This window comes from Ailuropoda melanoleuca, chromosome 3 (genome assembly GCF_002007445.2).
Source record: "Ailuropoda melanoleuca isolate Jingjing chromosome 3, ASM200744v2, whole genome shotgun sequence".
In the NCBI taxonomy this organism is placed as follows: domain Eukaryota; kingdom Metazoa; phylum Chordata; class Mammalia; order Carnivora; family Ursidae; genus Ailuropoda; species Ailuropoda melanoleuca.
The window spans coordinates 3,646,975-3,674,015 of NC_048220.1; the positions used below are offsets into that span (position 1 = coordinate 3,646,975).

The window sequence follows — 27,041 nt, forward strand, 5'->3', positions numbered from 1 at the left end:
CCCCGCGGCAGGAGGGACATTGAGCCATGTCACTCGCCGCTGCGTCCCCCATGCCTGGTAGAGTGCTTTGCACATAGTAAGTGCTCAATAAATATCGGTAGGATGAAGGAATGAGTATAAGGGAAATTTCCCAGAATACACATTGATTAGTAATAAATTACATCTGTCCGAGATGGCTTTCCACCCGGTTTGGATGGTATTCTTTTAAAAAACAAATTCTAAAAAGTTGGAACAGAACAATTTTACAAGTGTAAATGAAATATTCTTTGCTGTATTGATGAGGAAAATGTTGAAATATTTTACGTTCCATTGAATTCTGTGCTTGAAGGATTATCTGTATGTGTGAACATTTTGAGCCATGAATTCTCAACCTTTTACCTCAGCATCCCTGAGGATGGGAACTTACTCCCACTGGTAATGGGTTCACTACCACAGTCATTCTCCAATCGGTAGGGGGTTGAAGATTTGTATCTTTTCGATGGAGGTACAATTCACATACTGTAAAAATTTACCCTTGTGAAAGATGAGCCATTCCAGTGGTTTTTAGTATATTCATGAGATCGTGCAACCATCACTTCCTAATTCAGAACATTTGCATCACCCCCGAAAGAAGACTTGTACCCATGAACAGTAACCTCTCACCCCTCCCATCCCCCTGCCAGCCTGGAAACCACGAATCTGCTGTCTCTCTGGATCTACCCATTCTGGACATGCCATAGAAATGGAATCATACCTGTAGCCCTTTGCATCCCGCTCCTTTCACGTAGCATAACATCTTCAAGTTCTCCAATGTTGTAGCATGAATCATGCTCATTTTTGTGGCCGAGTCATATTCCATCGTATGGATGCATACTACATTTTGTTCGTCCACTCATCCAGTGATGGACATTTGTTGTTTCCATCTTTTGGCTACCATGAATCATGCTGCTGTGAACATCGGTGGACAAGTTTCTGTAAAGGTTATCTTTTCAGTTCTCTCGGGTCTGTCCCTTGGAGTGGAATTGCTGGGTCATGTGGTAGCTCTGACTTGTTGAAAAACGGCCAAAATTTCTCCAGAGCAGATGCACGGTGTCACGTTCCCGCCAGCGGTATACAAAGGTTCCAGTTTCTCCACATCCTCACAAGCACTTACTATTTTCCTTTTTAAAACCCATCTCCTTACGGTTTTGGTTTGTATTTCCCCGATGACTAATGATGTTGGGCAGCTTTTCATGTGCTTGTTGGCCACTTGAATGTCTTTAGAGAAAAGTCTTTTTGAGTCCTTTGCCCATTTATTTTTATTTGGGTGGTCTTTTTGTTGTTGAGTTGTAAGGGTTCTTTATATATTCCAGATTACTAGGCCCTTTATCATTTATATGGCTTACAAATATTTTATCCTATTGGTAAGTTGCTCACTTTCTTGATAGTATCTTTCAAGATACAAGTTTTTAATTTTGATGGAGCCCAGTTTTTCTTTTTCTTTGGTTCGTGTTTTAGGGATCATATCTGGGAAACCATTGCCCAATTCAAGGTGACAAAACCTCCCAACAGTTTTATCATTTAGTTCTTATGTTTGGGTCTTTGACCCATTTTGAGTTAATATTTGTATATGGTGTGAGGTAGGGGTCCAACTTCATTCTTTGCATGTGGCTATCCGTTTGTCCCAGTACCATATTGTTGGACAAATTATTCTTTCCCCCCATTGAGTGGTCTTGATACCCTTGTCAAAAGTAAGTTAAGCATAATACATGGATTTATTTCTGGACTCTCAATTCTATTCCTCTGGTCTCCCTTTCTGTCCTTGTGCCAGTATCACATGGTATCTATTACTCTTGCTTTGTAGTAAGTTTTAAAATTGGGAAGTGTGAGTCCTCCCAACTTTGTTCTTTTTCAAGATTGCTCTGGCTCTCCAGGGTCCCTTGCATTTCCATATAAATTTTAAGATCAGTTTTTCAATCTCTGCAAAAATGCCACCTGGCATTTTGATAGAGATTATGCTGAATCTACAGATCATTTTTGGTAGTAGTGTTATTTTAATATTACGCCTGGGTGGCTCAGTTAAGTGTCCATCTCTTGATCTCATCTCAGGTTTTGGTCTCAGGGTTGTAATTTCAAGTCCATGCTGGGCATGGAGCCTACTTAAAAAAATTTTTTTTAATTAAAAAAATACATATTGGGGCACCTGGGTGTCTCAGTCAGTTAAGCGTCTGACTTTGGCTCAGGTCATGATCCAAGGATCAAACCCCAAGTCAGGCTACCTGCTCAGCAGAGAGTACTTCTCCCTCTCCCTCTGCCCCTTGCCCCACTCATGCTCTCCCTGTCTCTGTCTCTCTCGAATAAATTAATAAAATCTTTTAAAAATAGTAAAATTAAAAATAGTAAGTCTTTCAATCCATGAACAGAGGATGTCTTTCTCCATTTATTTAATTTCTGTAGAAATATGATTAACTTTTGTACATTGACTTCCTATTCTTACAACCTTGCTGAGCTCATTTACTAGGTCTAATAGTCTTTTAGTGGATGTCTTAAAATTTTCTATGTAACAGGTCGTCTCTTTGGCAAATAAAGATAGTTTTAACTTCTTTCTTTTCAATCTGGATGTCTTTTATTTTCTTGCATAATTGACCCTGGCTAGACCCTCCATTAGTGGAATGTTGAATAGAAGTGGAGCAAACAGATATCTATGTGTTTGTTGTTTCTGATCTTGGGGGGGAAAGCTTTCAGACTATCACCATGATGTTAGCTGTGGGATTTTCATAGATGCCCTTTATCAGGTTGAAAAAGTTCCCTTCTATTTGTAGCTTATTGAGTGTTTTTATCATGAGTTTTGGATTTCGTCAAATGATTTTTCTATGCCTATTGTGATGATTGTGTGAGTGTTGTCCTTTACCATATTAATATAGTATATTTATTGATTGATTTTCATGTGTTGAACCAACCTTGCATTCCTGGAATAAATCCCAATTGGTTACAGTGGGATTATGTTTTTATACGTTGCAGAATTCAGGTTGCTGGTATTTGCTGAGGATTTATGCATCTATATTCATAAGAGGTATTGGTCTGTAATTTTCTTATGATGTTTTTCTCTGGCTTTAGTATCAGTGTAATGCTGGCCTCATATAATGAATTATGAAGTAATTCCTCTGCTGGTTTTTGGAAGAGTTTGAGAAGGATTGGTGTTAATTCTTATATAATTATTTGGTAGAATTCACCAGTGAAGCCATCTGGCCCTGGATTTTTCCTTGTGGGAAGTGTTTTGATTACCGTCTCTCTTTCTTTACCTGTTATAGATCTATTCATATTTTCTAGTACTGATTAAGTCAGTTTCTATAGTTTCTATCTGTGTAGTAATTTGTCCATTTCACAAGGTTGTCTCTCTCATTGGCATACGATTGTCTGTAAGATTTCCTTATAATCTTTTTTTATTCCTGCAGCGTTGGTAGTAATGTCCCCTCTTTCATTCCTGATTTTAGTAACTTGAGTCTTCTTTTTTGCCTAGTCAGTCTGGCTACAGGTTTGTAAATTTTGACCTTTTCAAAGAAGTAACTTTTGGTTTCATTGATTTGCCTATTTTTCTATTCTCTATTTCATTAATTTGTGCTCAGATCTTTGTTATTTTCTCCCTCTGCTTGGTTTGGGTCTAGTTTTCTTTTTTCTTAGAGTAGAAAATCAGGTTATTAATTTCAGATCTTTCTTACAAGCATTTACAACTATAAATTTTCATCTAAACACAATTTTGCCCATCCATAAGTTTTGGTATGTTATGGTTTTTGTATCATCTATCCTAGAGTATTTTCTGCTTTCCCCTGTGATTTCTCTTTTGACCCATTGGTTATTTAGGAGTATGTTGTTTAAACCCCACATGTTGGAGCACCTGGGTAGCGTCTGACTGTTGATTTCAGCTCAGGTCATGATCTCAGGGTTGTAGGATCGGGCCCCTCATCAGGCTCCTCACTCAGCATGGAGCTGGTGTGTCCCTCTCCCTCTGATCCTCCTCTGCTTGCACTCGATCTCTCACTCTCTCTCAAATATTTTTTAAAAAAGGAAAACAAAAAAACATGTTTGTGAATTTCCAAAATTTCCTTCTCTTGTACATTTCTAATTTCATTACCTTGTGGTTGGAGAACATACTTTGTATTATTTCAATCATTTAAAATACATTTAGGCTTGTTTTATAGCCTGACATAAGGTCTATCCTGGAGGATATTCCATGTGCACTTGAGAAAAATATATATTCTGCTATTGAATAGAGTGCTCTGTAATGTCTGTTAGGTCTAGCTGGTTAATAGTGTTGTTCAAATCTTCTTGTTCCTCTTTTATTTGCTATCTAGTTCTATCTGTTACTGAAAATGGGGGGTGCCTGGGTGGCTCAGTCAGTTAAGCATCTGCCTTTGGCTCAGGCCATGATCCCAGGGTCTTGGGATCGAGCCCCTCATCAGGCTCCTTGCTTGATGGGGAGCCTGCTTTTCCCTCTCCTTCTGCCTGCTGCTCCCCCTACTTGTGCTCTCTCTCCGTGTCAAATAAATAAATAAAATACTTTTTAAAAAAAGAAAATGGGGTATTGAAGGCTCCAGTGATTATTATTGAATTGTCTGTTTCTTCCTTCAGTTGTGTTAGTTTTTGCTTTATGTATTCTGGGGCTCTGTTGTTAGGTGCATATAAGGTTAAAGGATTTCTAGAAGCTGCAGAGGTTATTCAGTACATTGTTATCCTTTGAGATTGACTGGTTCAGTGGCTCTCCTGATATTTCCAGCCACCTCTGTGCTACAGAGTTCAGCTGAATGTTTAACCTTATTCTCTGGAGTGGGCTGTGTTGAGGTTGGCTTCTTCCTCAATTCCTACAAAATCTTTTTCTTCAAGCAGATTTTCATAAATTAGTAGGATAGTTCCTCCCCACCTCAGTTTATTCCAGTGAAAATTAACCTCGTTTGTTCTCTTCACTCTCCTTCCCATTTATGGTGGGTTGTTGTTTTCCTTCATCAGCAGTCAGGAGATGTAGGACTGTTTAATGATCATGCCACTGTGTCTATTGGTGTACTTTCACCTTTTCCACATTATTTCAAGCCCTAGCAGAGAGTAAGACTTTTTTTTTTAAATAGTAGGTGCTGTTCAGGGCCAAATATAGAACTTTTACAAGAGCTAAGAAATGAAATTAAGAGTGAATTAAGTGTGAATTAAGAGGATGGAGCTTTCCATCAGTCTTAGGGAAGATTTATCAGCCATTGAAATTTGAACCTGCCGTTTCATGGCTTTGAGATTTAACTGGCATCATTAAGTTTTTATGTTTCAATTAGTCATGGTCTCTCAGTAGCTATGAAAGTGGTGTGTTGTGTATGTGCACACATGTTATCCTTTAAGTGGGCGTTTTGGTGCCTTAAAACCAGAATTCAAATTTTCATCAAAACGCAGCTGCTTATTTCTTCATGGTCACGGTGCTACCAACTAAGAAGTCAGTTTTATGAAGGAAGCAATGTAGGAAGTTGAGTAATTTCTTGTTTACGACGTTAAAAATTAGAAAATGACCAGAAGTTAGCCTGGAACCGATTGATATTTCAGTTTTAAGCCCTTCTTGGAAAAAAACTTTGTAATCCTTAAGGCATGGATTGTTTTTGTTTTTTGTTTTCTGCACATACCCCCCCCAAAAAAAGGTGTTTTTCAAACTTTTATTTCAGGGGCGTCTGGGTGGCACAGTCATTGAGCAGCTGCCTTCGGCTCAGGGCGTGATCCCGGCGTTCTGGGATTGAGCCCCATATCAGGCTCCTCTGCTGAGCCTACTTCTTCCTCTCCCACTCCCCCTGCTTGTGTTCCCTCTCTCGCTGGCTGTCTCTATCTCTGTCAAATAATTAAATAAAATCTTTTAAAAAAAAAAAACTTTTATTTCAAGGCAGCCTTAGTGTTTACAACAGACCAAAGGTGTGTAAGAATACAATCTGTGATCCAAAGAGCCTCCACAGGAAAGCAGTGCACTGACCCTCCCTAGTAATCAGGCTTCGTGCATTTATAGCCAATGAAGCTTGGGAATGAAATCTAATTTCTCGTCGGCCGGCTGGGTTGTAACTGTACTTTTTCGGTAGTTGAGAAAGATCCTGAAGGTTCTTGGACTTTTTATCTAGAAAAAATATTTGGTTATAGTAAATTCCGTATCAAGATAGTTTAAGGACAGAACCTAATGGCAACAAACAGAACCAAGAATCCAACGGAAATAGAAACTGCCCTTCTAGCCCTCTGCTGTGAAGCTGGGCAGGAGACAACCAGATCCCGTAGGCTGTGGCAGGTACCATGCTGAGTGGTGTACATACATTATAATGTTTATCTTGGCAATATCCAAATCAGGGAAAATTAGAGTTACTCTCCTCTTTCACAAATGAAGAAACGAGGTTTAGAGAATGTCCAGAAACTTGGCCAAGATTGCTCCCGTGTTAAGTGGCAAGGTGAGAAGGAAACCGAGGCAGCCCAGGGGGAAGGTTCCTGACCCCAGCCACCCTCCAGCCCTGAAACGGTTGGGCCAGCATTTGCTACAGTGTGCGTGATTCTCGCCCTTAAGGAATTCACAGGTTTGGGGGGAAACCAGGACGATGAATGGAGGGAACTGTTTGAGGGCTGGGCATGCACACACATTCTCTTTCTGTACACGTGTGTATGTATTTTGAAAATGAATTATTGATCTTAATAGTAGCTTACTATGGGGTAGGCACTCTTGTAAGCATTTCACACATGAACTCATTTAATCCTCACAACACTCCATTATTTTACAGACAAGGAAACAAGTTTAGAGAAATCCAGGAACTTGCCAGCACTGTGTTCTAAACCCCATGCTGTTTGCCTTAGAGAAGAAGCTTACCAAGTCGAAGAGCAGATCGCAGGCATCCTGACCATGGGCCCCGTGTGCACAAAGCTTGGTGGTAGGAAAGGCCGAGAAGTGTGATGGGCTTGCGTTTAGGACCCAAGCAGGGTTGGGGAGAGAGGCGTCCTGGGGCTGTCACAAGATCGGTGGCTTTTCAGCCACAAGGAGACTCGTGCATTTTGGAAGGTGTGAATTAGCTGCAGGCTGTCTCCTAAAATTAAAATAACAGGGTCACTAAAGAAAGTAGGTGGAGGTGCTGGCTTAGAACATCCCAGCTGAGAAGGTGCCTTAACAAGCCAGCAGGCAAGAAATAAGATGGAAAGGGTGGGGCCAGTGAGAAGATTCTAGAAGCCCATGGGGAAGGAGACCTCCAGGGAGAATTCACCCAGCACAGGAGAGCATCCACACGAGAGCTGCATCAGTGCATTTAGATCCACTCAGCAGACAGCTCAGAGAGAGATGGGGGAGACCCTGAGGAATCAAGAAGGCAGGTGGAAATCACAAGAGCTGGGGCGGCCGCTAAACCCAAGTTCAGGCTGAGGATAAGGGAGGGTAAGGGCAAACCCAGGTGATGAAATGAGGCCCAGGCCAGGTGTGCACAGTCACTGACGGGGCTCCAGGAAACTGAGCGGAAATCTAGCAAATCCGTAAAACGTATCCAGTTCCCTCACTCTTGTGTTCTTTACCTTAAAGCTTCTCGTAAAAGTTCCTTCTGAGGAAAATACAAAGTTGGTCTTGAATAACCAAAGGGAAAGGGGTCAGGCCCCCTGCCTCAAGATGGCACCCTTTCCCGCCAAGGCCACCCTAAGTTCGGGGTGCAGAGGCAGAACTGGGGTGCTCAGCCAGAGTGGGACTTGACCGACCCCTCCTTCCAGGAGGCTTCTTCCCTCAAGACCCCCACACGCCACCACCACGCACCACACACCACACACAGCTAAAACAAGGGCAGCCTTGGCAGGTGGACCATGAAGGGTCGCTGAGAACTCAAAGGCACAATTTCCTTTGGTTCAGCCCCAGAAAGGGGCGTTTCCAGCACCTAGCTTCTGGGGACTCGCCTTATCCTAACTACAGGGGAGAGCAGTGGCATCTTAGGGGCTAGGGGGGGGTTATAAAGGCAAAATCCAAAGTGGAGTCCAAATGACATTTGAAAAATCACTCCAATCACAGTGCAGCACTGACACGGGGGCCAGGACTGCAGCTCCCCGCGGGGACATCAGAGTCCTGTGTCCCCATCACCACAGGGCAGGTGCACCTGCCGTGGAGCCCGAGGCAGGGTCACACACGCTGTTTCAATGGCATTTATTGCTGAGCGGGTATCAGTGCACGCTGAGACTCGGGCTCCCACGCCGAGCTGGGCTTCTGACTGGAGTCCCCCCTCGGTTGGAAGTCGGCATGAATAGCCCTGGACAGATGAGGACATTCACAACCGCAGCACACACAGAATTTAGGTCTCCGTGAGGCCGGCCCCACTAAGCTTTGGTCAAAACAAACTGCATTTGCACTGCCCCTCTGAGTACTTGACCTACTCTGCCAGCTAAATGAACCGAAACACACAAAGCAGCAACTGCTGGGTGCTTAGATCGCAGTGAGCTGCACATTCAAATGTGTGGTCAAGCAGCTGGGCTGGGAACCTGGGCTAGCCCTTCCTGGCCGGCGCGGTCGTGTAGCCTCTCCCAGCCTCAGCGTCTCGCCCGTGCAGTAAGAGTCCCAGTAGCATCTGTGAATGCCCCTGGCACGTAGTGTTGCCCAGTAATACCTGTTGCTCCCTTCCTCGTATGAAAAGAATTGACCCCTCAAAGTCCTTCCTGGTTTGATGATGGGAAAGCCTGGCCCAAGCGGCCCCCAGCCCAGGAAGGGCCCCCACCCCGCTGAGGTTTTGCGGCTGGTCTTCTGCTCAATGTTTGGGTCCGTTGGGCACCACTGTCTTTCCCCCATGTTCTCCCCTCCAACACACGCTCATCTTCCAGGCGAGAACTCGAGCAGCCCTTTGAAAGGACTCTTGGAAAGGCTGTCTTGCCTCAAGCTCCAATTCCTGTTTTCTAAGAGGGAAAGCTTTATGTGAAAATTCTGGTTGTTTATCATTTTCAATGGGTGCAGCTACCGTGAAGCCTACGGCGTAGCGATAAAACAAACCTTTGCCACTTCTGAGCAAATACAGGTGCCTGATCTGGAGATAGGGCCTGCGGTGAGGCTAGAAATTATATGGAGAAAATAGGAGAAAAGGCCTCTCAGAAGGGGGACAGGAGCCTCTACTCACAGCCAGGCACCGCCCATCCTCCCCAGCCTCACCCCAAGGGAATTCTTGATGCAGGCATGAGCATTGTCTCATTTCTTGAAGAAAGCACAAGATGCAGATTTGTAGATTATACTGTGGCATTAATTACAGGAACACAGGGAGGTTTCCATAGTGAGAGTAATCCTTATAATCTGCCAGGTCCTTCCATTACCTAGTTGGGTCTGTTGGTCATAGAATAGCACTGAGCATTAAAGACTTGTCTGTCTTCACTGATATAATCTATTTTAAATTTCCGGAAAAGAAAGAGAAGCAGTAGCAATACTGTGATTTTTCTTAAATCAGAATTGTTACCAACACCTTAGGAAAGTCCTTGGAAAGCCTTTGAATTTTTATTTTTTCCAGAGAGAGAGGGGCAGAGGGAGAGAATCTTAAGCAGGCAACACGCCCAGCACAGAGCCCAGTGCAGCCCTCGATCTCACAACCCTGAGATTGTAACCTGAGCCGAAATCAAGATTCGGACACTTAACCGACTGAGTCACCCAGGCACCCCGGAAAGTCTTTGAATTTTAATTGAATTTTGATTGCCTTAGAAAACATATACCTTCTCATTTACTGTAGCCATTTATTATACAGCATTAAAAAAAAGAAGTCTTAAATCAGTCAACAGTGTTGCACCTAGGGAGTTTACATTAAATCGTATAAATTAATTATATCAATTAAATTTAATTGTTAAATTTTTTTTTTGCAGTTTGATCAGAACTACAATCCAAAGTCCTTATGTGTTAAGAGTATAAAACTGAAAGATACCTTTGCTTTGGATTCAGCTTTACCTGGATTCTACTTCTAGCTTGATGATTTCGAACCAGTTTTCTCATCTCTCTGTAATAAACACGTCTATATTGCAGGGTTGTTGTGAAATTACATAGAAATTTTGAGTTTTTCCCCTTCAACCCTTATTCCTCATCTTAAATTATTTTCCTGAATAACATGCTAATAGTAAAAACAACAACAACAACACATTTTTCACGCTGTCTGCAAAGCAAAAGAACCCATACCTTATATCCACAGAAGAGGGCCACAGGTGACATGGGAATCTGGTTAACCATAGCAACAAATTAGCACAGGGTATTTTAAGAATAAATGTAACACCCTTGAAGTCCAGAAGCCTCAGACAGGGACTTCACAAATACTGTCACAAGGTGCTCTCATGGTTACATTTGGAAGCAGTTAGAACTTGTACTTTTGTGAATGCCTCCTGTCTTCACCTTGACCTTACAAGTTTCTCCTTAAATGGCTCTACTCTACAGAATTCTGTTCCCTTTTGCATCTGCATGAGCAATTCCCTTAAGTTTATCTAAAATTTCTTCTCACAAAAGCTTGCACTTTCAAAGCATAGACAGGCTTCCATTTACTCTTTGCTGGAACTGAATCAGAAAATAAGTACTTAACACAATTTGAGACCATGAATATAGGAAACAATAGGCTTGCCAAAAAAGAATATGTGGACCATAATTTTCTTCCTCTCCAGGATTTGGAGATTTTTCCACGTCAGTGCATGGATCTGTCTGCCTCATTCTCTTTAATAATGATAAATGCATTGTATATTGAATCAGTTCTTAGTTGATGGACATTTCAGTTGTTTTAAATCTTTTGTAATCCTTACAAAGACTGTATAACTACCAAAACCAATGATACACAGAAGTAGCAAATGATGGTTAATTTCTAGCTAATCTGTTTCTTTTTTTTTTAAGTTTTTATTCACTTTTTTTTAGTAATCTCTACATCCAGTATAGGGCTCAAACTCATGACCTCGAGATCAAAAGTCACACCCTCTTCCAACTGAGCCAGCCAGGCACCCCTCTTGTCTGTTTCTTAGTGCAAAAAATCTCTTTATTTCCTCTTAGGGGAGTTCCAAGTTAAAACTATCTGGAGACAGGGGCGCCTGGGTGGCTCCATCGGTTAAGCATCTGCCTTCGGCTCAGGTCATGATCCCAGAGTCCTGGGATCGAGCCCACATCAGGCTCTCCGCTCAGTGGGGAGCCTGCTTCTCCCTCTCCCTCTGCCTGTCACTCTGCCTACCTGTGTGCGTGCACTCTCTCCCTCTCTGTCAAATAAATGAATAAAATCTTGAAAAGAAAACTATCTGAATACAAATTAGTGATGTGATTGGGATAGTATGCATCAATTCAATTCAATTCTATGGAGCGTTTGCCGGCATAATGTGAAAAGTCAAAGATAAAATATAACTGAGTTGTACCCATAAATGTAGGGTCTAATTGGGGAAGAAAGACAGAAAACAGCAAATAGGACAGCACACATAACCAAGTACTTATATTTTTCTGAGAATTACAAATCTTCTCTATTTTATTTTTTAATTGTATTAATCAATTTCAAGATTCTAAAGTCTAGAAAAACTTTAAGCCACACAAAAGAGAGCTCTAAGCCATTGACAATAAGTTGATCACATTTCTGCTGCTGGTAATGTCATACTAGCTTGTTGTAGTCCAAACATCATACTAAGAACAACCACAGACTATGGAAAAGCATTTTTTTTAAATATTCTATTTTAAGGCATTGAAAAGCTATCAATGCGGTGAGGACCTGAGAACCCAAGAGCCCAGAGGAAAGGGAATGCAGAAATATGAACCCAATGTTCAACACTACTTTTCTTTTCGAGGCATTTGCCAATGCATAAATGATGGCTGAGAAATGACCAGAATGTGGGGGCTGAATGACCAATGAGGAGAGCTCAGGCAGTCTTACTGGACTTGTGAGACATAACCTGGAGTTCAGAGCCCACCAAAAGCAATGTGCCCTGATAAGCACCCTAGGTTTTCCCCTGGGATCCCCAAAGGGGGGGTATACCCTTGAACTAGATAGAGGTTGAACCAGAATTTAACTAACCCTCTTAAAGACTGAAGCCTAACTTTGAATCTGCTTCATTATTAATTGGATTGAAGCATATGCCCATAGCCTAAAGGTGATATGTGGAAATCCTCCAGAGGAAGATACCACCACCAGCAGCCTCAGATCTCTACAGTTTTCATATTTACTGTCCAACAAACCATCAAAAATACCAGGCATACTAGAAGACCAAACAACCAGAAAAGAGGAAAAACAAAGAATGGAAATAGAACCACAGAAATACAAAGATCAGAAATATCAAACATAGACTTTAAAATAACTTTAAGTATGCTCAGGAACTGATGGCAAGATGGATAATTTCAGAAATAAATGAAACAGCAAAAAAAGTGAATGGAATGTGAGGACTGACAGTAAGAACCCCATAGAAGGTTTAACATCAGTTTAAACATTGCTGAAGAAAGGATTTGTGAACTGGAATACAGGTCAGGAGAAAATATTCAACCTGAAGCACAAAAGGAAAAAGGGAAGGAAAATACAATAAAGGGAGGGGGGAACCACACAAGAGAATTTAGATTATGATGAAAAAAAATCTAACATACATGTAATTCGGGTCGGGTCATAGAAGGAAAGATCAATTAAAGCAAAAGCCGTATTTGAAGAGAAAATGACAGAGAGTTTTCCAAAACTGACAAAAGACATCAAATCACAGATTCAAGAAAAACACACCAAGATACATCATAGTAAAACTCAAAAAGGCGGGGGGGGAGTGGGACAAAAAGAAAAAAACTTTAAAGCAGTTAGAGAAAAAAGATACATCTTTTTAATTGAGAAGAAATTCACATAACAAAATTAACCACTTCAAAGTGATAAATGGCATTTCATATAATCACAGTGTTGTATGACCACCACCTCTATCCAGTTCTAAGAAGTTTTTATCACCCCAGAAAGCAAACCCCTGCCCATGAAGTAGTTGTTCCTCAGTCCACCCTCTCCTCCAGTCCTTGGAAAATACCTGTGTTCTGTCTGCAGACATACCCGGTCCAGATACTTCATATAAATGGAATCATAGAAATTATGTGATCTTTTGGTCTATCTTCTTTCATTTAGCATAATGTTTTCATAATGATCCATATTGTAGCATGTATTGGTACTTCATGCCTTTTTATGGCTAATAGTCCAATCTGTGTGTGTGTGTATTATATATACATATCATGTATATATACCACAATTTGTTCATTCATCCATTGGTGAACATTTGAGCTGCTTCCACCTTTTGGTTATTGTGAATAATGCTGCTAGGAATTGGTGTACAAGAATCTGTTTGTATCTGTCTTTTCCTTTCTTTTAAGTATATACCTAGGTGTGAAATTGCTGGATCCTATGGTAATTCTGTGTTTACCTTTGGAGGAACCTCCAAAATGTTTCCCACAGTGGCTGAACCATTTTACATTCCCGCCAGCAGCGTACAAGGGTTCCAGTTTCTCTACATCTTCACCAACACTTGCTATTTTCCTTTAAAAAAAAAAATTATAGGGGCGCCTAGGTGGCTCAGCTGGTTAAGTGTCTGCCTTTGGCTTGGGCCATGATCTCAGGGTCCTGGGAGTGAACTCCACTTCGGGGTCCCTGCTCAGCGAGGAGTTTGCTTCTCCCTCTCCCTCTGTGATCTCTCTTGCTCTCATTCTCTCTCAAATAAATAAATAAATAAATCTTTAAAAAAATTTTTAAAAAAATAATAGCCATTTTTGGGGCGCCTGGGTGGGTCAGTTGTTAAGCGTCTGCCTTTGGCTCAGGATGTGATCCCAGAGTGCTGGGATCGAGCCCTGCATCGGGCTCCTCCGCTAGGAGCCTGCTTCTTCCTCTCCCACTCCCCCTGCTTGTGTTCCCTCACTCGCTGGCTGTCTCTCTCTGTGTCAAATAAATAAAATCTTTAAAAATAAATAAATAAATAAAAATTGTAGCCATTTTTAGTGAATGTGAAATGATACCACATTGTGGTTTTAATTTGCATTTCCCTAATGACTAATGATTATGAGCACCTTTCATGTACTTGCTGATCACTTGTACGCCTTCTTTAGAAGTCCTTTGTTCAAGTCCTTTGTCTGTTTTTTAATTAGCAATTTAATTGTCTTTTTGTTGAGTTATAAGAATTCTTTATATATACCAGATACTTGGCCCTTGTCAGGTATATGATTTGCAAATATTTTCTACCATTTTATGAGTTATCTGTTCACTTTCTTGATAGTGTGTTTCAAAGCACAAGTTTTTCATTTTGATGGAGTGCAATTTGTCTGTCTTCTTTGGTAGCTTATGCTTTAGGTGTCGTATCTAAGAAACTCTTGCCTAATTCAAGGTCACAAAAACTTCCAAGAGTTTTGTAGTTTTAGCTCTTATATTTAGGTCTTTAATCCGTTTTGAGTTAATATCTATGTATTAGTGTGAGATAAGGGTCCAACTTCATCCTTTTGCAAGTAGATATCCACTTGTCCCAGTACCAGTTGTTGAAGAGATTATTCTTTCCCCCATTGAATGGTCCTGGCACCCTTGTTGAAAATCAGTTAAGCATAATATATGAGTTTATTTGTACACTCTAAATTATATGTCATTGTTCTATCTATCTTGATGCTAATGCCACACTGTATTTATTACCATACTTTTGTAGTAGCTTTGAGATCTGGAAGTATGAGTCCTCCAGCTCTGTTTTTCCTTCTTCAGTATGAGATATGTTACTTTTAAAGCAATAGTAGAGGACTGAGAGTTGGTGTCTTGACAAAAACAATGAAAACCAGAAAACGGTGACGTGAAGTGTTAGGGGGACAAAAACCTGCCAACCGAAACAGCCTAGGAAAAAATCATCAAAAATAAATATGTATAAAATAATTAATTCACAAGGATGAAAAGTACAGCATAGAGAATATAGTCAATAATATTGTAGTAACTTTGTGTGGTGACAGATGTTAGCTACATTTATCTTGGTGAGCACAGCATAACGTATAGTATTGTTGAATCACTCACTATGTTGTACACCTGAAACTAAGATAACATTGTATGTCAACTATACTTCAATAAGAAAATAAACGAAATGCTTCATTCCAAAAATAATAAATAAATAAGACCTTTTCCAACAAACAGAAATACCAAGAGGGAATTCTTCAGGCAGAAGGACGATTATTCCAGATAAGAACATGGAGATGCAGGAAGATTAAAGTGCCACAGAGAGGGCAGATATGCAGCTTAACCTAAATGACAACTGATGTATAAAACTCTAATAGTGATGTGGCGATTACCTGACGTCAGTTGCACAAAAGATGGAAGAGGATTAAAGTGCTTTTGAGATATTTGCATTGCCCAGGAATAAGTAAAAATACTAATTTGTATTAGACTGTAATAAATCAAAGATGGAGCGCCTGGTGGCTCAACTGGCTAAGCATTCAACTCTTGATTTCGGCTCAGGTCATGATCTCAGGGTCATGAGATGGAGTCCCAAGTCAGGCTCCACAATCGGCGGGAAGTCTGCTTGAGATTCTCTCTCTCCCTCTTCATCTGCCCCTCCACCTCCATCCACACTCACTCTCTATCTATCTCTCTAAAAATAAATAAATAAATCTTTTCTAAAAAATAAAATAAAATAGGGGCACCTGGGTGGCTCAGTTGGTTAAGCATCTGCCTTTGGCTCAGGTCATGATCTCAGGGTCCTGGGATAGAGCCCTGCATAGGCTCTCTCCTTCTCCCTCTCCCTCTGCCCCTCCCCCCAGCTCATGCGCTCTCTCACTCTCTCTCAAATAATTAAATAATAAAATATTTAATAAATAAAATAAATCAAAAATACGTGTTGTACAGGGTAACAACTTAAAAAATAGTAAAATAGTCTCTAGGCTAGCATAGCCACAAAAAGAATAGGAAAATAATATATAATAAACTTATAGAGGAAAAAATAGAATAATAAAATTATCCAAAAGAAGAAGCATTTTTTTAAAAAGAGGAAAAGAACATGAAACTGGAGGGACAAGTAGAAAGCATTAATGTCATAAATTCAAATCCCAATATGTCAGTAATGAATATAAAATGATGATTAAATATTTAAATATAAAGATAGACTTTAAAATTTATAAACACACATATACACACATGCATCTATGTATATCTGATGTTTCTTTAATATAAGGAGACTGGAGGGCTGAAAGTAAAATGATAGAAAAATATATACCATGTAAACACTAACCAAAAGAAAATCATTGTTGTATAAATGTCAATTAATTAATTAATTAATTAATTCTGATGTTTTAAGACAAAGAGAGACGTTTCATAATGATGAAAAAGTTGATCCATCATGAAGAAAACAATTCTAAATTTTGTGTACCTAATATATCCTCAAAAAACATATGAAGCAAAACTTGACAGATCTCAAAGGACAAATAATTCCAGCATCATAGTGCGAAATTTAAACACACCTCTTTTTAACAAGCACACAAATACTCATCAAGGATCTGGATTTGAACAACATAATTAACAAAGATGTAATTGACATATATATAACATTCATCAACTACAGGTTATATATTATTTTCAAGTGTATGTACTAAAATAGACCGTATGCTGGGTGATAAAGCAAATTTCAACAAATATATAAGGATTGAAATCATACAGAGTATGTTTTCTGACTAGTGGAATTAAGTTAGAGCTCAGTAGTGAAAAGGTGATTAAAATGATCCCTATATGTTTGGAATCAAGTAAAATACTTTTCTTTTTTTTAAGTTTTATTTTTTTAAGTAATCTCTACACCCAACTTGGGGCTCGAACCCACAACCCCAAGATCAAGAGTCACATACCCCACTAACAGCCAACCAGGCACACCTCAGGTAATATATTTCTAAAAAGCTTGAGTCAGAGGCGCCTGGGTGGTTCAGTTGGTAGAGCGTCTGACTCTTGACCTCAGGGTCATGAATTCAAGCCCCACATTGGGCATGGAGCCTACTTTAAAAGAAAAAAAAAAAAAGCTTATAAGTCAGAGAAGAAATTGCAGTGGAAGTTATCAAACTTGTGTGATGCAGCTAAAACCATTTAGAGGAAAGTCTCTGACCTTAAATGCATATATTAGAACAGAGAAAAGGCTAGAAGTCAATGTTCTAAGCATTCCTCCCAAATAAAAACCAGCTAACTAAATCAAATGAAGGAAATAATAAAGATCATAAATGAACTCTGTGGGAAACAAGTATACAACAGAAAAAAAATCAACCAAGGATGAAGTTGTTTCTTGAAAAAGACTATTCATAAAGCTAATAAATCTCTGCTATCAAGAAAAAAGACCCAAATGACCAATATCAAGGATTAAAGGGGGCATCACTATAGAGTCTGTACACATTAAAAGAAATTTTTATAATATAAAGTTTATAAAAATAGAAAGTAGAACGGTGGTTACCAGAGGCTGTTGGAAGGAGGGAGAAGGAAGTTGTTTAATGGGTATAGAGTTTCAGATTTGCAAGATGAAAAAGTTCTGGAAATGTATTTCACAACAATGTGAATATACTCAGCACTACTGAACTATATACTTAAAAATGGTTAAGATGACAAATGTCACGTTCTGTGTTTTTTACAATAAAAATAAATAAATTTTAAAAGGATAATATGACAACTTTATGTTAGTAAATTCTGATATTTAAATGAAATAGACAAATCCCTCAAAAAATGCAAAGTACCAAAATTAACAAAGAAGAAATAGGAAATCTGAATTCTACATCTAGACAATAAATTAAACCTATAGTTTAAAATCTTGCCTCAGGGCTCAATGGGGAGTCTGCTTAAAGATTCTCTCCCTCTGTCCCTCTCCCCCAACCTCCACTTGCTCCCTCTTGCACTCTCACTCTAAAAAAATTAATCTTTTTTTTAAATAATAAAATAAAATAAAATCCTTCCTCAGAGAAAAGCCATGGGCTTAGATCATTTCACTGGTGAATTCTCCCTAATATTTAAAGAAGAAATAACACCAAACTTACACAAATTTATTCAGAGAATAGAAAGAAACAAACTTCCCAAGTCTTTAAATGAGACTAGCATTACAACAAGGGTATTACAAAAAAAGGAAAATCACAGGTTAATTTCTTTTATGATTACAGATGCAAATACAGTAAATAAAATATTAGCTCAGTGGGGGCGCCTGGGTGGCACAGCAGTTAAGCGTCTGCCTTCGGCTCAGGGCGTGATCCCGGCATTATGGGATCGAGCCCCACATCAGGCTCCTCCGCTATGAGCCTGCTTCTTCCTCTCGCACTCCCCCTGCTTGTGTTCCCTCTCTCGCTAGCTGTCTCTATCTCTGTCGAATAAATAAATAAAATCTTTAAAAAAAAAGAATTAGCTCAGTGAATCTGACAATATATAAATAGGAAAAAAATTACACCTTAGTTGGATTTATCAAAAACCGCAAGGTTAAAAATCAGTGTGATTCAACACATTAACAGAATAAAAGTGGGAAATCATGTTTCATAGCTACAGAATAAGCACTTGTTAAAATTCAACATCCATTCCTGATTTAAAAAAAAACAAACATTCAGGGCACCTGGCTGGCTCAGTCAGAAAAGCATGTGAGGGCCGCCTGGATGGCTCAGTCAGTTAAGCATCTGCCTTCAGCTAGGGTCATGATCCTGGGGTCCTGGGATCAAGTCCCACATCGGGCTCCCTGCTCCATAGGGGAGCTTCTCCCTCTGCGTCTGCCTTTCTCTGTCTCTCCCTCTCTTCCTCTCTCTCTCATGAATAAATAAAATATTTTTTAAAAAAAGAAAAGAAAAGAAAAAAAGCATGTGAGTCTTGATCTCAGGGTTGTGAGTTCAAGCCGCACACTGGGTGTAGAGATTACTTTAAATAAAATCTTTAAAAAAGAGAGAGAGAGAGAGAACATTCAGCAAACTAGAAAAAGAAGAGCACTTCCTTAATCTAATAATGGGTATTTTCAAAACTACAGCAAACATCATACTTAATGATGAAATATTAAAAACTTTCCCTAAGATTAGAAACCAGGATACCTGTTGTGACTATCTCTTTCAACGTCATAGTGGCAATCTTAGCCATTATGATAAGGTAAGAAAAAGAAATAAAAGATGTAAGGATTGGAAAGGAAAAAAATGAGACTGTCACTACTTACAGACAACATAGTGGTATATATAGAAAATCCAAAAGATTCTACAAATAAGCTCTTAAAGTGAATAAGTAAATTTAGCAGGGTTAATTGTGCTTCCATACACCAACAATAAGCAATTAAAATGAAATTTTCAAAAAGATACCATTTACAAAGCCATCAAATAAACATCAAATACTGATGAGTAAATGTAAAAGAATATATGCAAAGCTTCTACACAGAAAAATATTAAGCATTATAGAGAGAAATTAAAGATGACCTAAATAAACGAATATACCAGGTTCATATTTCTTAAGATTCAATATTGTAGAGGTGTTAATTCTCCCCAAATTGATCTACAGATTAACTGCAATTTTAATCAGATCCCAGTAATGGTGTGTGTGTACATATGTATATGTGTGTGTAGCTTGACTACCTGATTTATAAAATTTATGTGGAAATGAAAAGAGACAACAGCAATAAGTGAATCTTAAAAATGATAAAGTGGATTTATAGAACGTATTAAAGCTTTTTATAAAGGTACAGCAATTAAGACTGAGTTATTGATATAAGGATGGACAAATAGCTTAGTAGAACAGACTATAGTCCCAAACAACCAGGCATTTATGGACACTTGATTCATGTCCAAGGTAGCACTGTATAGTAGTGGAGATAAGAATGGTCTTTGCAATTAATGGGGCTGGGTCAACTGAATATCCATAAAGAAAAAAAAATGAATCTTCATTCCTACTTCACACCACACTCAAAAATTAATTTGAAATGTAGCATAGACCTAAATGTGAAAGGTAAAACAATGGTTCTAAAAGATAAAATAGAATTATCTTCAAAACCTTTGGATAAGCAAAGTTTTCCTAAGCAGGACTCAAAAAGCCATAAAATAAAAGATAATTGGTCCACACTAAAATTAAGAAGTTCTGGTAATCAGAATACACTATTTTGGAAGAAGATACCTGCAATGCTTTTATCTGACAAAGGACTTCTATTCAGAATAAAGAAGAAAAAGACTGACTACCTAATGGGAAAATGAGCCAAATAAAGAAACAGGCATTCTGCACAGCAAAGGAAACCATCCACAAAATGAGAAGGCTAACTACGAGAGATCTCAGGAAGATGGTGCAGGGGGAGGATCCTGAGCTCACCTCCTTCCATAGACACATCCAGGCACTGGCCGAACAGCTCTTTCACAGATAAAGATGGAAGGAGATCACATTGAGAAGGGTAGGAGCAACAGAGACTGGGTAGGGAGCCAAAGTCCTCGTGCAGCAAACCACAAGCAGGAGGGGTATAACAGACACAGAGGTCCCCCTGAAGAGGGAAGGGATCAAGCCCCACATCTACCATCGCTGGGTCTGGGGACAAGCCCCCATAACATCTGGCTATGAAAATCAGAAACAGACATCCAGGTCCAGAAATCAGAGAGCCCCAAACAAGCTGGAGCAAAGGAGGTCCACACACCAAGACACATAATAATTAAAATCTCAAAGATTAAAGAGAAAGAATTTTTAAAATGGCAAGAGAAAAGCAAAAGTTATGTACAAGGGAAACTCCATAAGACTCTCAGCTGATTTTCAGCAGAAACTTTGCAGGCCAGAAGAGAGTGGCATGATGTATTCAAAGCATTGAAAGGAAAAAACCTACAACCAAGAATACTCTACCTGACAAACTTATCATTCAGACTTGGAGGAGATAAAGAGTTTCCCAAACAAACCAAAGTTAGAGGACTTTATCACCACTATGCTGACCTTTCAAGAAATGTTAAAGGTATATTTTTTTAAGAAGAAGAAAATGTCATAATTAGAAATAAGAAAATTATGAATGGAAAAAAATTAACTGATAAAAGCAAACATAGTAAAAGTAGATTGGTGACTTATAATGCTAGTATAAAGGTCAAAAGACAAAAGTAATAAATCAATTATATCTACAAAAATTAGTTAAGAGATACACAGAATAGAAGCACCTGGGTGGCTTAGTCAGTTAAGCATCTGCCTTCGGCTCAGGTCATGATCCGGGAGTCCTGGGATTGAGTCGCACGTCAGGCTCCCTGCTCAGCGGGGAGTCAGCTTCTCCCTCTGCCCCTCCCCCTACCTGTGCTCCCTCTCTCTCTCTCTCTCTCTCAAATAAATAAAATCTTTTTTAAAAAAGAGAGAGACAGAATAGAAAGATGTAAAATGTGACATCATGTACATCAAATATGGAGTGGGGGGTAAACATGTGCTTCTAGAATGTGTTCTAACATAAGTGACTGTCGGGACGCCTGGGTGGCACAGTGGTTAAGCATCTGCCTTCGGGTCAGGGCGTGATCCTGGCGTTATGGGATCAAGCCCCACATCGGGCTCCCTGCTCAGTGGGGAGTCTGCTTCTCCCTCTGCCCCTCCCTCTGCTCGTACACACTCTCTCTCTCTCAAATAAATTAAACCTTTAAAAAGAAATAAAAAGAAAGAAAAGAAAAGCTCCAGAAATTAATCTCTTGGGGACTCGAACATTAGGAGTTACATGTTTATATTGTGCTTAAGTTGTGGGAATGCTTGAATTCTTTCCATTTGTCTCATGATAAGAGCCCAAAATGGAGATTTCTGAGAAAACGTGATGCTTTGAAGATAATCCGTGTTCTTTCCTCCAAGCCGTGTGGGAAGGGGAGGCCCAATGACCTGATTAAATCTGTTTTTTCTTGTCCCTTTTCCAGGTGGTCACTTCTTTCACCGAAACTCCTTGTCTCCTCGGAGCCTGGTGTACGAAAGTGAATTCTCCACAATCGAACCTTCTTTGGACATGTATGATGAGAACAAAACCTGATTTTTTCTAAACGGGCTCTGGGGGGTCACCTCTTTTGTGATTTGATTTCTGATCACCTTTCTTATTTTGTATCCTTCTGTCAGCGTCCATTTTTGGAAGAATGGCAGGGCTTTCCAAGCACAGGTTGGGGCTCAGGGTTAAGTTGCAAGGTCCCCCCAAGGTGAGGTTTTGAGGACAGCGTTATTTTCCAGGTGGCCTCATAGTGCCGAAACCCCGCCCAAAGCCAGCAGGAGGACATGGGCCCCAGCAAGCTTGGCTGTTCCCTGAGATGAGCAGGGGCCGGTGGGCAGGGGAGGGTGAGTGTTGCGTGGCAAGCGTGTCTCTGAGTACTCACATGCTATTCTGTGTCAGGGTGACCGCAGGGGTTTTTTAAAATACCTTTTGTGCTCCCCACTTACAACGCGCACTAAAGCTTCTTACTGACGTGGGGCACGAGTTGCTGCTACGTGGCCCGCTCCGTATTTTCCTGTCTCTTATTCTACTTTCTGTTAAAGAGCGTCTTTCTCAAGGTTCCTGAGAGAAGGGCTTGCCTTTCGTCCCTCCTCTGAGACTGACCACCCAGAGCAGCACGGAGGGGGGACCCACCAGCTACGCAGGACAGGTGGTCGTCCCCATCACCTCCTCCAGCCTCCCTCATAGAACATAGAGCCAAGTGCTTGTGTGAGCACCGAAACACCAAAGGCCTTGACCCTGAGGCCTGCGGACTCGTCTGCTTGGCATTTGCTGAGGTGTGCGCAGAGGTGGTCCCCGGGAGGCCAGCCTGGCAGTCTTCTCTGGGCATCATGGCCAGTGGGCATCAAAATCCGAATGACTCTGAGTGCTTTCCTGAGAAGATCAAACCACAGCCCTGCTGTTAGGGACCAGATGAACACCCCTCTTCCATCTTCCTGATCCAACCCAGTCCCCTCCCGCCAGGCTCAGCATCAGCACCAAGAAGGCCCAAGAGCTTCTGGGAAAAGACACGGTGGCCAGCATAGCGGACCTTCAGGGACACACACGCTCCTCCCACGCGCCTGGGATGACATGACGTTAACATCACGAGAAACCTGCACCTGGAGAGTAATCCCGACCCAGAACCACGGTCAGCAAATTTACGAGAATGGAAACTCCAGCCTCCGCATTCTAGAGTTAGATCTGGCAGCAAACCGCACAGACCTGTGACCCCGCGCCACCCTGTGAGTTTTATCGACTCTGTAAAACGCAAGTTTGAGGTGAACACTTGCCATTTTCCCGTGTGCGGCTGGCTTCTCTTTATGTGTCTATTCCCATCGTGTGTTGCCAAGATGCCTCAAACACGGCTGTGCCCTGAGCAAACCCCTCAGAGAACCAGGCTGGTGATAGCCATCAGGAATGTCGCCTCAGAGTGACCCACGGCGCTGTTTCTAATCACGGGAGCTGGAACAGTGCAGAATTTGTAAGGTCTTAGCCGCTTTTTCTTTTTTACCTTTCACCAAGGGCTTCTGTTTGATTCCCCCCCCCTTTTTATTGTCTTTGTACTATAAAACTATTTTTGATAAACAGTTTCAAGAGAGCACTGTTCAGGAAGACAAGCTTCGCCCCCGCGGCTGTGCGGGGAGGGAATGCATCGCCAGGAGGCGAGAACTCAGTGTGCCGGGCGCTGCAGACACACACCGGAGCTTTGTTTGGCTTGGCTCCCCCGGCAGGGAAGACGGCTCAGCTCTGACCATGTAGTCTGTGCCACGACCTTGTTTTCCCGCACTAGAACTGAGAGCCCCTCAGAGCATTCTCTCCTGGCTGGCACAGTCTCGCAAAAAGCCTATACGTTACATTTCACTCAAGACATCCCCTTCCTGAAAAGGAATGAAATCACGTGAGAAGAAAGTAAAGATTCAGGCCCCTAAAAAAATACCTACCTATTCAACAACAACATTTGAATTTCTGGTAAATCTAGGGCACGCCTCCACTGTCAAAGAGCCAAGGAGGCATTTCTTACAGGGGAGTTCACTCAGAATAGTGCCCCAGGTCCCAGCTCGGCACCTTTTCCCTAAAAATCAAGGCTACTTTCGTGCTCGGCTACAGAATGTCCCGCCTTTGTCGGGAGGGACGGTAACTTCTACGTGGAGGTCGTGTACTCCGGGAATGGCCATATTTGTCCCAAATAACAGCCTCTTTGCTGGCAGTGGGGTGGAGACTCCGCCGGGGAGCCGTGCCAGGGACGCTGGAGGGCGGGGAAGCTTGGTGAGGACAAACTCCTCAGCACCCCTGCCTCTGAGAAGTTCGAGCTGTGCGATACAGGCAAGGCGGGGTTGTGCGGAGACACTTCCTCCCAACATATGGGCATCTCAGCTGTGGCAAGTCTTACAGCCACAATGGTCATCAGCCGGGACGTGTAGACAACTTCTGATCGATTTTGGGGGGTGGGGGGAGGATTACTGCTTGAAGAACAGAAGGGGCAGAGAACAGTGGCTTGACCACAAACCCTCCATCCCTCTGGCGGCCGGCTCTGAGCTGGACCTGGCTCTCCCTCTCCCTCTAGCCTCCACCCTGCCCCCCGGCCGAGCTGGGTGCAGACCTGTCAGCGGGCACCGCAGGCTAGCCATAACCATCACCTGAGCAGCCGGAAATCGGGTTGAATCGGGTGAAACAGTTAAAATGCAAACACTCTCAACTTGGTTGTTTTTTAACTTCCTAAGTGAAGACCTGCCCCTTGGCCCCCCTCTGCTGACCTGTCAGGCAGAGGGAAGAGGCTACTAGCCAGGACACAACAGGAAGGCCAGGCATGGAGTCACCCCGTGGTGGGCACCGTGGGCAGCGTGCCTGTCCAGGGCTGCCTGCCTCCGCTCCCCCAGGGGAAGACAAGGGCTGCTCCCCGGCGCTGAGAGACACCCCAGCAAGTCTGGCGAGCCCCGCTTGTGAAGGAAGGCTCCATCTCGCAGCCCCTCCTCAGGCCTGGCTCCCCGGTAGAGGCTGAGCCTCTACCGCCAGCCTCCCCGAGGCCGCCAACAGCCCAGCTTCCAAAACATGGCGGGCGCCAAGCGTTGAGACAAAATAAGATGACTGAATTTGACGGACCTGGTACTTCCTGTGGGCTTTAGAAACTCTCCTCGGATTGTTACTACCCCTCACCCTCACCTCCCCTCACCCCAGCTGTTTCCATGGTCTCCGTGGTGAGTCAAACTGGTTTTAACTGAGGGCAAATCAAAATGCTGTCTTACTGTTACCCTCGATTACTTGGGCTCGGGTTCTCCTCCAGGAAAGCAAGGAGGTGGCGTTCGGGCCAGGTCACCTTGCCAAGCGGTCGCTGCTCCTCAGCGTCCTCAGACACAGACACGGGTTTCCAGCAAGTAGAATTTAGCAGGGGGAAGGCAGCACTACAAGGCTACTCGTGCCCAGAGCCCGTTATGAAGCGCTCACCGTGTGCTAAACACACCCACTCCGAGCTCAGTGACCCCAGCGATCACTGAGACTTAGGCTGTGATAGCAAATGGGCACGTTAACAGCCAGCTGAGGTGGGAGGCCAGACACCATGAGGGTGAGTCATGAAGAGGGGGCTTTCCTGGGTGTGGAGGGAGGGACACAGGGCAGCCACGGAGGGGTGTGACTGGCTAGGGCGGGGGTCTCACTCCCCAGGGTGGGTGTGGACCAGAGAGGTTGCTCTGGGGCCCGGGCAGAGCAGAGCACTTCAGTTAGGCCAAAACCGGGTCCCACTGAAAGCAGAAAAGGAAGGTGCCAGAGGCTGAAGCAGGAGCCCGGGTTGGCAGGCTTGGTGACTCAGGGGGTGTTGGTGGGACCCAGAGAGAGCCCCTGTGGGGACACTTTCCATCTCAGGCTGGCAGGGCCTCTAGAGGGAGGCCTAGAGATGCAGCTCTGGGTCTCAGGCAGAGGTTTGGTAGGGAAAGAGTGGTCAGGGCAGGGCCCTCTGCATCAGAATCCCTGGGAAGCTGTGTTTAAATGAACTTGTCACCTACCAAAGTAGGCCCATGTGATTCCAGTCCCTGAGGTGTCCCAAACCTTCTCCCTCCCTGTCTCCGCCCTCTGTCTCCCCCTTCCCCCATTTCCCCCTTTCTCCCCTCCCTGTCTCCCCCTTCTTCCCTCTCTGTATCCCCCTTACCCCTCTGTTTCTCCCACTCCCCCGTCTCCCCCCTACCCTGTTTCCCCTTCTCCGCTCCCCGTTTTCCCCTTCTCCCCTCTCTGTCTCCCCCCACTTCCCTCCCTGTCTAAAANTCTGCTCTCTGTCTCCCCCTAACCCCCCCCACACACACAATCACAGGAGTTAGAATCCCCCCAAGTGGGTGTCCAGCTGGGCCTGGTGTTCCCTTAATTTCTGAGGATGGTGGAGGCCAGAGTGGGGCCAACATTGCCCAGTGTCACGAGAGCCAGGCTTGGGGAAGAAGCCGTGGGGACACCGACATGTAAGGTATGAGCAGAAGGAGCTCCTGACGGCAACCAATTCAGAAAAACCACTGAGTGTCACTTCCCTCTCCAAGAAAGGAGGTGTTCACCTGGCCACAGTGCAGAGGGGTGGGCCCTCACTCACTCCCAAAAATGGAGTTTGGAGTGATTCAGCTGAGCACTCACTCCCGACTCTACACTCGCGGAAGGGATCATTACCACAGGAAGACCGTTGTGACACCCGCAGCCTAAAAGAAGCATACTCCCTAAGGGCAGTTGTGCCTTTTCTCGTGGCTACGTCGGTAAATCATCCCAAAGCCCACTGGGAAAAGGATCCAATGAGTGTATATGTTCACATAACATCCACGGATATTTCAGCAGGACTGGAAAACTTCCATGTAACATCAGAGAAAATACGGAAAGAAGGATCTAGAGTGAAGGTGCCTGTGTTGGCTGCGTGGACCCATACTTTTCTACAGCAAAACAGCAGGAAGACCCCCGGCATGGCAGAAGGGGAAAATTTTCTCCCCCAGAGGCTGGGGTGCTGGTCACGTCAGGGAGTGTGCCGTCCTTCTTAGGGGTGTCCTGAAAGATCCCAACAAACTGAGCCTTGAAGAAGATAGTCTGGTGGGCCCCTAGCAGGCGTGGGATGCAAGCAGTCATCTGCATTCCCCAGAGCGGCGTCCCACCGGCCTCCAGTGACTGTGGAGGGGAAGGGGTGCAAGGGGCCTCGGCTGCTCAAAGGACAACATGTCTCTCCGCAAGACTTGGCTCTCATGGTCTAAGGAGGCCCTGTGGGGGCCCCCAGTCCACGACCTGGGACTTATCTGGGGTTTTCCCTCTTG

General features: G+C 42.7%; 1 protein-coding gene across 1 annotated transcript in view; it reads left to right on the forward strand.

Moving 5' to 3' along the window:
* The window catches only part of RNF130 (ring finger protein 130), a 94,468-nt gene extending 68,554 nt beyond the window's left edge, over positions 1-25,914 (forward strand). The window contains exons 7-8 of the mRNA XM_034655830.1: positions 21,734-21,821; positions 22,759-25,914. Coding sequence (XP_034511721.1) covers positions 21,734-21,821; positions 22,759-22,870 — 200 coding nt within the window. The 3' untranslated portion in view covers positions 22,871-25,914. The remainder of the gene's footprint in view (positions 1-21,733; positions 21,822-22,758) is intronic.
* The last annotated feature ends 1,127 nt before the right edge of the window (positions 25,915-27,041 follow it).